This window comes from Pinus tabuliformis, chromosome Q (assembly GCF_031772625.1).
Source record: "Pinus tabuliformis cultivar Carrire ecotype Pingquan chromosome Q, CPIR1, whole genome shotgun sequence".
Taxonomy (NCBI): domain Eukaryota; kingdom Viridiplantae; phylum Streptophyta; class Pinopsida; order Pinales; family Pinaceae; genus Pinus; species Pinus tabuliformis.
The window spans coordinates 259,305,319-259,321,603 of record NC_142296.1 but is presented as its reverse complement, the minus strand read 5'-3'; the positions used below and the strand labels follow the sequence as shown (position 1 = coordinate 259,321,603).

At 35.8% G+C, this 16,285-nt stretch overlaps 1 protein-coding gene across 3 annotated transcripts in view; it reads left to right on the top strand.

Moving 5' to 3' along the window:
• LOC149219166 (ribulose-1,5 bisphosphate carboxylase/oxygenase large subunit N-methyltransferase, chloroplastic-like) overlaps positions 1 to 16,285 on the top strand; it is a 318,086-nt gene that overhangs the window by 37,939 nt on the left and 263,862 nt on the right. For all 3 annotated transcript variants that reach the window (XM_089384288.1, XM_089384287.1, XM_089384289.1), the window contains exon 2: positions 14,795 to 14,904. In XM_089384288.1, the coding sequence (XP_089240414.1) occupies positions 14,795 to 14,904 (110 nt within the window). The remainder of the gene's footprint in view (positions 1 to 14,794; positions 14,905 to 16,285) is intronic.

The window sequence follows — 16,285 nt, the reverse complement described above, 5'->3', positions numbered from 1 at the left end:
TTTGTGACCGTATAGAATGACATATTGACTCTAGCAAAGATGAATCTCCTAATATTCAAGGTAAAACGATCTTTTACGACTGCAATGAATAAAGTAAATCATAAGCGGCGGCCAGTTGACATTTAATGTTAACTAACAATGACACGCGTGCGCGTACAGGAGCTCCCTTTCTCCACATTACATTGTGGCTTGGAAAGACGTTTATACTGACTGCGCGCAGAAAAAAGAAGGAAGAGGATGTATTTCTACATTATAAAAGAAGCTTTTAAACAGATAATCGGAGAACCGTTGATGCCTTCCTCCGGACGCCCACCGTGGGGCTCGAACCCACGACCACAAGCTTAAGAGCCTTGCGCTAAAAAAAACTTTAAACTTTAAATTCGATGTTACCAAGTTTGAACTAAATTATTCATTTTATTTCTATAGTTTCTTTCATTTATGCGCTATCTATCCTATCCTAAGGTCATAATATATATGCAACTGATTTAAATAATTCCTGCATACGGATGGAATCACCGCCTTATACCCGCGTCGGGCTTGATCTGACAACGGTTTACGCGACCACATTAGGTTTTAACGTAACAACTTTGGTGAATAGGCTCTAATCTGAAGGAAAGATTATGAGAATTTCTCAGGCAACGGCAAATATAGACATTCGACGAAGAGAGTGCATGATTTAACACGCGGGTGACCCGGGTTCGATCCCCAGCAACGACGATGTCGTTTGCATTCTCAGGACTTCTCAACCAGACAGCGTCGACTGATAATTGCCATTGAATCTTTTGCTGTCTGTTGAAAATTCTACCCATTGAAGCTTTACAGACACGGAACATAGCGGCGTTTGCAAGGCTAATTTAAGTCTCTGCAAATTTACTACTTTAAGTGCAAAATTCGAGGGCCCCTATCATTCACTTTCCGAACCACGGGGAGGATTTATTGAATGCCGACTGTCGACTCGATTTTTCGGCTCCCGTTTATTTGAAATATTCCGGTCCCTGCTTTCGTACAGTCGGAAGCCAGGTATGGTTGCTAACATCAAACAGAAGCTGCCGGGACAACAAAAGGGTACGGAATTGATGCCAGATACGGATTTGTAAGGGCCGTGATGAGAAATTGCAGGAAATTGAGATTTCAAGTTCCCTTTGTAACTCAGTTCGATACAGACCCTGAGACTGTTGCATCTGAGTCTGGATTTTGTTTCTACGAAAATGTTTTCTTTCTAAAACATAACAGAATCATAAACCTTAAGAGCGTGTTTACAGGTGTAGGGCCAATAAGGTACCGCAGAGTTTAAAACTGGCTCCGATACCATCTGTAATAACCATTCACACACAGTAACTAAAATCTGAAATACAGAAGCCTGAAGAATTAATTTGTACTTACCTTAACTGCTGCTGATTCTGCTACTGAACTGGTGAATCTGCTGCTGGTGATGCCGTGGCTATTTTGATCCAATCTCCGGGAGACCAATACCACCCAACCTGACTGAGCAAACCTAGTTGCTCAATCCAGAAAGCTGCTCAACAGAAGCTCTCTGTCCCTCCGTGCCCATAACCTCAGACGGCTTAAAGCTCTTCCAATAGATAATTATCTTCTCCTGGTTTTCTCCTGGTGAAATTCTGCTTCCGGTCCTCTCTGCCCCTCTTTGGTTTTTCTCCCCCCCTTTCTCGATTCAGGCTGCTGGCTTTTATCTCCGGTCCTGGCGGTGGCCGCCCTCCTACCTGCAGCCACTGCCTTCCCCCGACTTGACACGCCCTCCATGCAATTTAACTCTCAGATCTTTTCCTGGAAAAGGGCGCTCTGCTATAAATTCTCAGTTGGTTGGACGCGCCCCCCATTAATGGATCCTTTAATGATTTTATTTTAGGTATGCTAGCATAGGTTGTGTTTCACGCTTAGCATATGTATACTTATAAGTTCAGCCATATATCTTTATAACCTTTAAGTTATATATATCATAAAGTTCCATTATATAGTATATAAAATTTATATTATAAAGTACAATTATGTATTTTGTAAATTTAATATATATATATATATTATAAAGTTTAATTATATATTTTATAAAATTTAACTTATATATGTTTATAAATTTAATTTTTATTTATAAAACTTAACACATTTATTGTTTAAATTTCATCATATTTGGTTTTATTATAAGGTTTAAAACTTTATATAATGGATCAATTTAGCTGGGTTGTTACATTAAAATTGGCAACTAGGGCCAAACTCTATATGGGTCATCTTATTTATCACAACTGATATTTTTCTTGGATTCCTCTCTCCGAGAGGTGTAGGATCGATCTAAAGATCATCCAATTCTGACATGTACAAATGAAGTTATGAATTTATTTTGATTATGGTCAAATTGTCAAGGTCGGCCAACAAAGTTATGTAGGCTCAGAAGCCCAACAATCACGTCTATTCATCCTCAACGTTGCATATAAATAGAAGGTGACTTAGCCTCATTTGGACACACTCATCTTCACACTTCTCTCTCTCTGTCCTTTTTGATTGGGTACAGATTTCTGGGCCTCTCTCTCCACATGTCCGAAATTTTAGGAGAGCGAAATTTTAGGCGTTCGAAATTTTAGGAGAGCGAAATTTCAGGAGGCCGAAATTTCAGGAGATCGAATTTCTGGACAGTTTGACCAAGCGTTAACCAACATGCGTTGACCTCCTTTGATTGTGTTTTTGTGAGGGCTATCTCTATTTGGGCAGACCACATTTATGGGCACAAAAATCGAGGCTAAACGTTGATTGTTGACCAGCATTGACTGATCGCAGGTGCGCTGTTTGACCAGTCTTTGACTGGGCTGAACTTGATTGTTTTGAGGGTTGTTTTATCTTGCTGTTTGCAAGCTGAAGTTAACCGATTCGCTGAGGGTCAAATCTGCCTTGTTGACCAACGTTGACTTTTCTGGTTAGGGCTGTTTTGCTGCTATTATAAATTATCAGATATGTAAATTGTACTATCCCTCTCTGCTGAACTATTGAAGACTAAAAAAAGATTTGATCAAGGGTTTCCCCACATTAGGGTTTGTCCTTGGCTGGTGCCACATCTTGTGTCCTCTTGTCTTGGCTTGTCTCCTAATGTTTATGTTTATGTTCTATCTGCATTTTACTATCATGTTGATGTGATTGCTAATCTGAATATTGATACTGGGCTAATAAATAAATTGAAGTAAAATTGCTCTAAAGCATAGAATATACCATTGTTGCGTAAAATTAACACTACAATCAGATCCTGCTTTCCTTCTTTCAGTAGCACCTCAATATACATTCTCCAATTACTTCTTTAAGGTATCCATCATGACTATAATATGCCATCCCTCTCAACTTGGGAGTTATACCTTTTCTTTTATCTAGGCTCCCTCTTAATTTAGGGAGTTAAACTACTTTCTATGACATCGAAGAATCTTTCATGGCTTCAATCCTTCTTATAACTTCCTTCATCATGCTTATCAATGAAATCAAGTTTACTTACGAATATCTTCAACATCTTGAAGATTATGTACCTGCACAACTTAAAGAACAAGTACAACCAAATACATATGTAGAAGCATGAAGTTAACTATATCAAAATCATACAATAATGGAAGCATTAGACATCAAATACCTAAACTTACTTAGGTTCATAATTGACAAGAGACATACTTTTAAACTTAAATTTCTTGCTTGGGTTTTGTTACAAACCTTAGATCACATCAGTAACTCAATCAAGATATCAGTGTCATTATATCTAGGGCCTCAATATTACTTTAAGAGACATGACACTCTACTATGATATATTGCAAACCCTAGAAGCAATTCAAACAAGTACAATGCATCTAACAATTTTTAGAATTTATATGTCTAGGATTTAATGCAAACCATAGATTCCATACTAAGCCTTAGATAACACAATCTAATGTTTCAAGTTTCAACAATATGACCAACCTTTTTGTAAACCCTAGATTTTATCATCACATCATATCCTAGAATGTCAAACTTCAACTAGGGCTCAGTTACAAACCCTAGAACATCAACAATTAGGTTAGCACATATATGTATCTAGGATTTCATAATCATGCACAAGCATATCATAACATATATTAGATAAACCCAAGACACAAATAGCAACACATTTAAATTCAGACATATAACAATCTTGATTAGGCTAGGTTTTGATAAGATGGACAAGCATACACCTAGGGTTTCATTCCTAGGAGCTTACTCTAGATAGTATAAGGGTTTTGTTCATAAACCCTAATTTACCAAAACCTGTAGGAATACATTACCATCCAACCCCAAAGGACTAGGGTTTCCATAACAATACTAAAACTCAAAACATGACATTACCATCAAAACCCCAAACATTAAAAGAATATATTTTTCTAGATTACATCAGTAACCCTAAGTAGACTAGGGTTTTCACATTAGCATTGACACACCCTTAGGTTAGGGTTTTATAGAGAACCTTTTAGGGTTCTGTAAACATGATGATTTTAATGAGGGTAGATTTAATCTAATGATTAATCACCCAAACAAGAATCATTAAGATTCAAAGGTCCTAGACTTAACACTTGTTAGTAATGTAAAATAAATATTTTAGAATCAATGAATATACCTTTATCATGAAGAGAACAAAGCTTATAGTCTAAGACATACCTTTGAGTTAGACAAACCTTGTAGGACACCAATACCAATAGAACTTCTATCATGCTTTGTCTTGTGAGATCTTCTTCATAGCCCTTGAGCATTTAACAAGCCCTTCCTAAACAAGGAAAATATGAAAAGAGATGTTATTAATATCTAATACAAACTCATCTAGATAAGAGAAGGAAACCAAATATAAAAAGGATAATACAAGGAATAAAATAATTATCTTTGAAAAATGGTGAGGGCTCTCTCAATCCAAACTCTCTCAAGGGATACCTATAACTTTATCAAAACAATTCAAAAATAATTTTCCAAAGCATGTTAAACCTACAAGTACTGGAAATCAAAGCATACAGGAAATGATTCAAAACTTTAGAGTAGAGGACTTAGTAGTGTAAGTCCCTTATTTCCGATTATTCGGACTTGTTATTCTTTGGAGATCCTTCTTTGGCAACATTTGCTTGATCCCTGTTTCTCTTTTTATTCCTTGGATTGTCAGGACAATCATTTCTATAGCAACCCATCTTGTGACAATTGTAGCATTCTATCTTGGATAAGTCTATCTTCCTTCTTGGTCCTTTAGACTTCGTAAGGTTCCTTTATTCTTGTGATGTGCGGAATAGGCATTTGAAATTTTATCTTCTTCATTCTCTTTGTTGCTTACTAATGAAATTTTGACTTCTTCTTAACTACATGCAGTTTCCTCCCAACTGTTGATACTTGATGAAAAATCACTCCAAGATGTTGGTAATCCTAGAAGTGCAGTGATTACAAGCTCCTTTTCAGGTACTATCTCATCTATTGCCTGGAGTTCATCTTTGATTTTAGCTATTCTTACAAAGAAGGATGCCACAGTGTCATCTTTTGTCATCTTCATTGTCCTTAGTTCATTCTTAAGACTTGCAATTTGGCCAAGATTTTTGATTGTGAACAATTTGGATAAGGCCTCATACATCTCTTGAGCGGAATCTATGTTGGATATGTATGGGATGAGGTTATCCTTTATTCCATCCACCATTAGGGTCATGGCCAATATCTCTGTTTCTTTGTACTTTTCCTTTTCTACATCACTTGATTAATTTGTGGGTTTCTTTACTTTTCCTTTTGACTAGATCCAAGACTTTATTCTTCTCGAGGATGAAACCTATCCTCTTTTTCCATGCCCTGTAATTGGACGCTTCTTCTAATTTGTTTTCTCCCTTCAATGAGTTAGACATTGTTCTTGAAGATAGTAGGCTTGACTCCTTATATGATCCTTTTCCTTGATGATACTTATTCAAACTTCTTAAAACTCCTTATTCTCCTTTCAGTAGATCTTCAGGCTGCCTTTTTTCTTCTTCTTCACCTTAGCTTTGATACTATGTTGGAAAATTAGAAAGGTAGAAAGATTTTCTATATGTTAATAATTACTTGTGATACTCTTATGTTCTTATTAGCTTTCTTGTGTTTTGTTGTTGTTGTTTATATCTTAGTTCATCAAGCAATTACCAAAATCATAACACGAAGATCAAAGACACCAGATGTAGGCGGACAACCAAGGCAAAACCCCTATCTAGGGGAAAACCCAGTCAACAACTCTTCCTTCAATAGTTTCATGAGATGATCCAAGACTCCTTGACCTAGACACAAACTTCCTCCAACCACCAAGTCAGCCCTTCCCTTCTTCTGCAGATGATAACCTTCTAGCAACAACTTTGACCTAGATGCAGTAACAAATCTTTGACCCAATAGTAGCAGCAGAAACTTCGACCCAGTAGCAGTAGTAGAAACTTCGACCTAGTAGCAACTTCAACCAAGTATCAAATTCGACCTAGTAGCAACTTCAACCAAGTATCAAATTCGACCTAGTAGCAACAACACTTCGATCTAGAAGAAACAACAATTTTTCGACCTAGATGCAGCAACAAAAACTCGACCTTGATGCAACACTTCGACCTTCCAGCAAATAGCCCAGTAAATTCACACGTGTGAGAGAGAAACAACCCAAAAACTTCGATTTCCTTCTCCAACAAATCTCCTTCTATTTCTTCTGCAATTTCGTATTCTTTTGCTTCCTTCTCTTGGATATCGAACTTGTGTGAGTGATGGTCCAAATGAATTGAACTGCACCTCTATATATACTCTTTTTGTGGGTTGAATTGCCCTAATGTAGGCCAACTTCATCAGGTAAGGGCCGACTTGATGTGGAGGTGACAAATGACTTATTTGACTCAATAAAAATTCTTTTTACATGATTCAAAAGCCCAAGAAGGGTCTCATAAAATGGGCAATGACTCTAATGACTCAAGACAAAACCTAGAAGTCCTTAATGGGGACTTTGACCTATAATATAATGACCCAAGCATGAAACCCATGCTTTAATAAGTCATAATAATAATAATAAAAAAATCTTTTTCTTTCTTTTGATAAATACATTTTATTATGACTCAAATACAATTTATGAAGACCAAACCTAGTTGCATTCTTCAACACATTTGTCAAACTAAAAGACATTCTAATATATTCAAATGTTTCCCATGATGTGGTGAAAGTTGTCGTGTCTATCCTCTTTCTTCACCCAGACTTGACTGTAACTAGAGAAACCATCTAACAATGACATCGTACTTGAACCCGTTATTCTTTGCAACATAGTTTCCATGTTAGGCAAAGGATAATTGTCCTTCTTACATGTTAAATTAAGATTTTTGAAATCAACACAAAGTCTGATAGATCCATTTTTCTTCCTAATAATCACCAAATTTGAACACCTTGACGAATGCCGAGTTTGCACAATTATTCTGGCTGAGAGCATCTTCTCGAGCTCCTTTTGAACCAAGGGGGCTAACATAGGAATAATTTGCCTAAGTTTTTGACAAAATGGCTTAGAATTTTCATCTTGTAATGGGATAGTATGTTGCATAACATCTTCCCTATAACCTTTAAGCTCATTATAAGAAAATGCCAAAACAACTCTATATTCATGAAGTAAATCAATTAACTTTTTCCTCTCTTCCTCACTAGTACCTTTACAAATTTTTACAATCTTGGGATCCTTAGAGATACCAATATTTACTTCAATGAATTCCCCTGGATAATTTTCTTTTTTTCTCTTTGCTTTGTGGCATCATGCCTACCAAAAAGTTGCTCCAAAGCTACTTGACTCTTAGCAGTAGGATTTGTGATATCGTCACCTTTATTATAACCAGATTCCTCCTCCAAAAAGTTAAAGTTAAAATCCTTGAATTCTTCCATTTTATTTAAAAATTGGACCACTTGACTATCATCATTAAATACCTGCCAATGCTAAACTTTATTAGGAATTGAAGGCCTAAAGATAACTTCCATCTTGACTTTATCCTTTATGAACTCATCCAATAGTTGCAAAGTGGAACCTGCAACTGCAGGCTCATAAACATGGCTATTCCTTTCTCTAGGGACAGTCTCAAGATCCAAAGCATCAAAAAGTTCCATAGTTTCACAGACAACATTTCAATATTTTTTAATTCTGTCATTTTTACATGTGAATTTATTCTTGACTTGCATAATGATCAGATCAAAATCCCCCTTAATACTAAGCAATTTAATCTTCAAATCTTTTGCCAACTCAAGACCCAACAAAAGGGCTTCATACTTAGCCACATTGTTGGTTGCTGCAAACTCCAATCTATAGGAAAATTTGAAAATATGACCAAGGGGAGATTTAAGGACAATCCTAACACCTTTATTGTGCCTGGAAGATGCACCATCAAAATATATATACCGTACTTTACCCTTTAAATCATCAATCTCTGCATTAACCTTTACATCCAAGGGAACTATGAAGTTAGACAAAATAACATAATTCCCAAGGTTAGGCTATTCCATTATAATCTCATTATGGGGGCTCTTGGGGTCCTCAACATGGAATCTTCTTTCAGGCTCTCTATTAAGCCTAACAAGTCCACTACCTCTAGGAGAAGGAATCATAGCCATAGTATTCAAAACCGATCGGTTCGAACTGGAAACCGGTCAAACTGGCTGGTTCATTAGCAAAATCCACTGGACCAGTAGAAAAAGTTGGTTAGACTACCCTCCTCGCCAGTTTTTTTGGTCAAAACAGGCATAAACTGGCCAGTTTATGACGGAACTGGCCAGTTTTCCCATAAACCCACTGATTCACTACCAGGCCAGCCGCGAACTTGTCAGAAAGTGGTTTTGTGGGTTTTGAAGTGGTTTTGAGGGAAACTTGGGCCTATGATGCCCAAGTGCTGGAATGACTCCACCAAAAACCTCTACGCTGACCAAGAAAATTACTGTCATTGTTGTTGTAGGTGCACTGAGATTTTGGCCTTCAAATCTACTCCAAAAATTCTGCAAAATTTAATGTAGGCTCTCCGCACCAACTCCAACAAAACCCAAAAAATATCTCATGGACCCATCTGGTGGAAATGGTCCCAGAGTGAATTGTGCTCTCTAGTAATTTTTGCTACTGATTGTTGACTGGAACACTAATTTCTGTCAAAAATATTGCCCAGAAAATTCTGCAAAATTAATCTTAGGCTCCTCTCACCAAACCCACAAAAACCTATAAAGGGTTTGGGCAAATTTTACCGACCACCTAGGACCCAATTTTAAGCTTACTTGTCTCAACTTGTTGCGAAATAACTACATAAATTTTTTGTTGTAATAGAGTTGAAATCCACCTCCAAATTTCTCCCAACTCCTAAGGGAAATTTCCCCGCATTAACCCATTGAATTTTCAGCTCCCAAACTCCCAATAGAAGCAACTCCAATTTGGCGCAGAAATGCCCAAATTGCCCCTGTGCAGGCCCTCAATTTAGTTGCTTGTCTCTCCCAAAATGTGGCTGAACTGGCCCTGGAATTTCTCCTAAAATTTCTGCTTTGTCTGATGATGAATTGGCTGCAAATTTCCTCCCTTCGACTCCCTAATTCACTGCTCCAATTCATCCCCATGAGTTGCCTCTGCACCCTTGGAGAAAGCACGCCTTGGCGGAAGAAAACTCTGCGGATATGCTCCTCTAAATCCCTGATACCAATCACCAATTGCTCTCTTAGGGTGACACTCAAGGTTCATTGAAGGAAGAGTTGGAATCTCTGCAGAAACTTCTTGTGCTAAGTGACACTGGTATTCTCGGCTAAGCAACTCAAGAATACTCTAATTCAGAAATTCAATTTGTCAAAAGCCCCCAAAATGTGTTCCTCTCCTTTTATTTATGCTGTTGGTCCCTTTTCCTTTTGGTCTCCACCAAATTCGAATCCCTCCTTCTCCACAAGTGCGAGTTGCTTAAGGGTGCGAATTTCCCTTTTGGGTGCCCCCCACCATCCACCAACACTAATTTTTCCTTTTTCCTTATGTTTGAGGTCTCCACTTTGCCAAAAATCAAGTGGTGTCTCCTCAACCCACTTTTCCTAAGTTTTAATGCCAAAATATCTACCAATTGCCAAATTGCAGAAATATAAGTTCTTTTTAACAAAATTAATTAACTAGGGGAAATTGGGAAACGTTGACTTGTGAAATTAGGCTAGGAGCTAGATTCTACTAGTGTTGGATCTCCTTGCAACGGGCTGACTTGTGAAATCAGAGGAGTCATTGAAGCTAGCTTCCTCTTGTTGGATCTCCTTGCAGCTTTCCTTAACCCAACGAGGATAAAGGTAGAAGAGGAAACACACCTTAGTTAGATTTATTTCATTGTAATCACATATCTCACATTGCGCACTCATACAGATCACCACATATCCGTCAATCTAATTAATCTAAATCCAAGAGAAATCTAACTTAACGAAAATGTACCAAGAACATTCCACAACATTTTATTGTGAATTTCTGGAATACCTAAGTCACAGGACACGTCTTCCAGGGTCCCATGTCCCGTATTTTACGTACTGGACACGAAAATGGCCCTAATACGTGTCGAATACGGTTTTTATCGTGTCCTGGAAAATGGAAAACGTATTCGCCGGTTTTCGTCGTGTCCTGCATTTGGAAAACGCGTATTTCGTTGGTAGAAAACGTGGCCCTAACGTTTTTCGACAGGTTGAATACGTACCCCGCAAAAAAATGTAATTTAAAGCCTAGCTGCCCGAATCATAGGTAAATAAGGCCCAACTTCCACAGAAAACGTAATACCTCAACCACCACCAGTGAATGCCTCAGGGTACTAACAAGTCACATGCCAACTATTGTCCCCTGAGATGTACCTACTCTAACAAGGACAAATGTCAGGATTTAGGAAATCCTCCGACACTGCTTTAGACATTCAGGCCAGCTCTCAGGTCTTGGGGGCTACACACTCAACGAATCGGATATCGTCTTGGAATGCAAAGGCAGGTTCAAGAAGATGCATCGTGGTAGCTTCAAAAAACTAAAAAAGGCTTGGGAGTGACCAACAGGCCAAAACAATATGGGGATTCAATAGATTTTAGCCATAGAAGTGATATTTTAAAGTTTTAAACCACAAGCACCATTATTTAATTCTGCATGATAAACAACCCAGGGAAAATGGATTTGCCACTAAGGGAGCATTGTTTATAAGCTTTCTCCCATAACTGCAAACTCCAGGAAGTAGATTTATTGGCCATTTAAACTAGATCCAACGAATCTCATTGAACACCCATGATGCAAATCAACACAATAAATGCAACAGCAATAGTTGGGAGCTTTTATTTTAACAGTGCAGCATAGCTATAACCTGATTTACAAACAAAAAAAAACCTTCATTCTAACTTGTAACAGAAATGACACCCAAGCGTTGGGCTGATTTAGCTCTATCCTGGGTTTTTCTTATTACCCATTACATCAACAATGTTCTCAGGAAGAAACAAAATGGCCTTGGGAAAGTTAATTCACCTCTATCCCGTTGAAATTTCAGTCTATGGCAATTAATGCAAAACCAAAATTTCATCTCTTACTAGATGTTTCCCAGATCTGATTCCTATGAACTTTCAGCCTTGGGGTTGATATGAAATATTAATTTGCATCAGAAAACAACAAATAATATTTCACTTCACAAATTAATATGGATAAAAAACTATATTTCGGTATATATATATATATATATATTTTATTAAATATATATAAAACGTGTCCCCCGTGTCCTGTTTCCAGGTCATTGCGTTTCGTATTGAATACTCGTATTTACGTGTCCTCCATGTCTCGTGTCCTCGTGTCATGTGACTTAGTGGAATACTATGTGGTACCATTAAGGTGTCCAACATTTCGGGTGAACACTTCACCCATCTTCAAGGAAAGAAAAAAAGCTCAAAATATGATAAGAAGAGTGCCAAACTAGGAACAATTATATAATTAGATAAAAGAAATGACCGTTAAAAAAATGAACGTTGGAGATTGATAAATAATAATATTTAATATCTAATATTATTAAATAATTGGTAAATAATATTTAATAATTAATAAATAAAATTAATAATAATATTTAATAAAAGCTAAATAGAATTCGTATTTTTTTTTTGAAAGGAAATGTTACAAATTAATATAATTAATTAAGGAAATAGAAAATGAAATTAGACAGATTAATTTTATTTAATTAATAGAGGGGGGATAGTATAAATTAGAATAAAATTTTGTTTGTTTGCAAGATTAGAGGAGGCGAATAGCTAGGGTAAGTAGGAATTAATATTAAAGAGAAAAAGGGGGAGAATTATATATTTTATTTAATTTAAATTATTAAATTTAGAATAAAGGAGAGGAACTTAATGGGGATTAAGAAAATTAATAAACAAGTAAGATGTGAACGATACTATTTTGTTGTTGTTGTTGTTAGAAATTACTATTATTATTAAATTAAAAGGGATGTGAACAATACTATTTTTTTGTTGTTAGAAATTATTATTATTATAAAATTAAAAGGGATATATTAATTAATTATCTAATGGAGAAAGAAGGGTGTAGGGACCAAATAAATTAGACAAGATTGAATGTGAAATTTATTAAACATTAGAATAAAATATTATAATAGAGTAAGAAAGTATTAGAATAGAATAATAAAGAATTAGAAGAAAAGGTAAGGAAAGAACAAAGAGATAGAAAGATGATGACATAATATGAAGGAGGAAAGGGGATAATTTTAGATTAACATCAGAAATAATATTAATAATTAGGATATCTTAGAGCAGACTAAGATAAGGATTTGATTAGGATAAACTAACTTAATTTAAAAAGATTAGAGCCAAGTAAGATTAGGATAAAATTTTTAATTTAAAGAAATTAGAATTAAAAAAGGATAAAAAGAATTAAATTAAAGGTGATAAAGAGGAGCGAAGAGGATCATGAATGGAGGAAAGGGGACCTAAGATTGGTTAGGTCCGACATTAGAGGAAGGACGATTAGGATTAGATGACAAAAAATGAATGGTGGGTTTCCAAGAATGATTCAATTGATATCCATCTTCCTGATTAAAATTGTTAGGGTGCTTTTTGATTTCTAAAACTTCCCTAATGATATAGTTAGAGTGGAAGGGGGCAGGGGCCAGGAAGAATTTTAAATATTACCAGGCCAATGCCACATATGATTACTAAATATTATTATTTATCAATCTCCAACGTTCATTTTTCTGACGGTCATTTCTTTTATCTAATTATATAATTAGATACTTATCATCCTTTGAGCTTTCTTTCTGTCCCTGAACATGGGTGAAGTGTTCACATGAAACGTTGGACACCTTAATGGTACCACACAGTATGCCAGAAATTCACAATATCATGTTACTTACTGTGTAAATCTTCATAACAAAATTCCACAACATTTATTACAGCATTTAGTACTTGGTTATTTTCATTGCCACATTTACTTTCAAGCAATAATTTCTTTTGGCACTTTCATTTCCAAGTATAAGCATTTCACTTTCAAGCATAATCTCTCACTTTGAACATTTACTTTCCGCAAGTACTCTCTCTTTGGCACTGGTCTCCATTTGCTATATCATTTGCTTAAGAGTATTTCATTCATTTGGTTATTATTGTTACATCTCTTGCTTATGGATTGTTATATGTGCTTATGATTATTTCATTTACTTGTGAAGTTTCCTACATGCTTTAAAGTGATATGTTGTAATTTATCTTGTTGATGTGTTCTTGTGTAATTCATTAACTCGTAATATTTCTTGTTTAACTTAGCTTAATCAAGCCTTAGTTTTCTTTTCTCACAAGGATTACCCCCCTTGGCTTCACTTGAGTTACCCTAGACGGAGGAGTTGAGAATTGAGTGACAATTGCCCAACTTGAGACTTGTCCCCAAGGCCAAACCAAGTGTATTAAAGATTTTTTCCATGTTAGCCCAGGTGTGGATTAGGTGGCAACAACTAGCATTCTATTATAGGCTATCATTTGTCTTGTATTGAGGAACTCTTACATCTCCACACTCTTCCACCATTGATCTTTGCCCATTGTGGGTTGGTGAGCATATTAGATGATGTTATTCCTTTGTTTGTAAAGTATACATTAGCTCTCTAAACTTTTTCAAGTGTGTATCCTCCCCTAGATGGATGGTATGAGATTCCACTTTAATTCCTTACCCAGCACACAATGTTACATCACAATTTCTAAACTGTTGGAAGAATGTTGTTGAGAGTTAACATGCAAGCTTTGTATTTTTTGAGTTGCAATAAAGTTAGGTTTCCAAAGTTGGGTAATTTATACACCATTCTTATAATGGAAATGACATTCACTCTAATAAAAAGTCTAATCATCACTTATGAAATCCATACAAATGATTATAAACCCCAAATCTGTTGGTTGTTTGGCATACTTATGCTTTTGTTTTTCACATATTTGCCTTAGGTTTCCACTATACTTGTGCCTGCACTTCCTTTTCCATTTGTTTAATATTTAACTTTCCTACTCAATTTTGTTCAATGTATAAATTTTATAGAAAATGTGCATGACTGGGGCCAAGAGGTACAAATTTGAAATTGTTTGTCTAGTTAACACATGATTTTTTTCTCGTTTGATTCGATATTCGATTATTGCATATGGCATTTCCTACATAAAATTTAAAGTTAGTGAAGGCAGTGCTTAACGGTACCTTTTTTCTGCAAGTAGAATACCTTTGCTCTAGAGTTTTGTAGAAGAATCAAGAAGCTAAACTTTGGGAGTTTTACTTGTAACTTAAGGAAACGTGTGGAGTAAAGTCATCTTATACCTGATTTGAGTGATTCAGGATTGCATATCAAGAACAAAGGATCCCAATGATTTTTTGTCATGGTTACGAAAGAAAGCTGGAGTCGAAGTTTGTTCATCGCTCACTGTAGGCATGTCTTCTCATGGCAGGTTTGTATGAGATCTCTCTCTCATGTAGATGAAAAATATTTCAAAGCATAAATCAATCATTTATGCAAAGCTCCTTTTGCTTGTAAATCCTCAAGTGAAGGTAAAATTCTATAGGACAATGTCTCAATATGGGCAATCTAGTTTTGTGACCTTTCAACCACATCTTCATATTGTGTGACTTATTTATCTTGTGATTTGTTTAGAATCCTTATGGTTGGTAGATATTCATTTCCACCCCAAAAAGCTTTATACAGCTGATATAGCTTAGGATGTTTTACAAACTATGTCTTTGATGATAGAAACATTATATATCTTTTAGCTAGCAAACTAATGTTAATCACGTTGCTAAGCACATTAATCTAGAACTAGAGAGCTTTATGCTTATCATTTATTAAAATTACTAAATGATTGCATAGCTGTAGTAAACTTTGTTTCTAGTGTGTGTCTTTAGTTAACAATTATATGATAAAAAGGAAATGTAATTGCTGAAATATTCTTGTCCTTCTAAGGGTTAGTTACAAATCAATTGTTAATCCCATGTGGTCTTGGCCTAGTAATTTTATTGGTTTCCATGTTGAATGCATTCTTTCTTTCTCTTCAATAAGTTCTTCCTCATTGATGGCAACTTGTTTTCTCATATTGCAGCTCTACACATCTCATTTTTTGGTGCAATGCTTGGTTTTCTACTTAATAGCCTTATGTACTTGAACTTAGGTTAAGAATTTTCTCTTGCGGGTTTCCTATTTACTATATTGTAGTGAATTTGTAATTAGAACTTTACCTCTTGCGTATAGCTATTGTGAAATTTCCTTAATTGCAATTACCATAATGTATTCTTCTATCTTACGCAGATTATTTGTCTTCAGAAATTAATCACGACAAATAACGGGTAAATCACCACTGCAATTTTCACAAATAATAACAAGAATTGAGAAATAATGCACACACACAAAATAATGAGTGCCAATATTTTTGGACAAATTGTCCCTGGAAAAACCCCAGTGTGGGGAAAACTAGTTATGCAAGTGAGGGTGTTATTATTAATCTTCAGCGAAAATTGAGAATTACAATCTGTTTGCCTCTCACTCAATGTTGCATGAAGTGGGGATGAAGCAAGGACATTTTTTGGAAGGGAAGTGTCAGAGGCGTCATTTACCAAAAATCTAGCAAGTGAAGCGTCTACTATATATATATTTTGTATTTTTTTGCATTTATATTAAAAAAAATCCAAAATACCCAATTAGTTGTAGAAGATATGAAAACATGCATATTTGTACATAAACCAAGATAGATATGGCGTCCATTGTACATCAATGATTAATTATTCGAGCATCAATCGTCTATAATCTAGATTCTTCTCCTCTTGTTTGGCCTTTGCCTC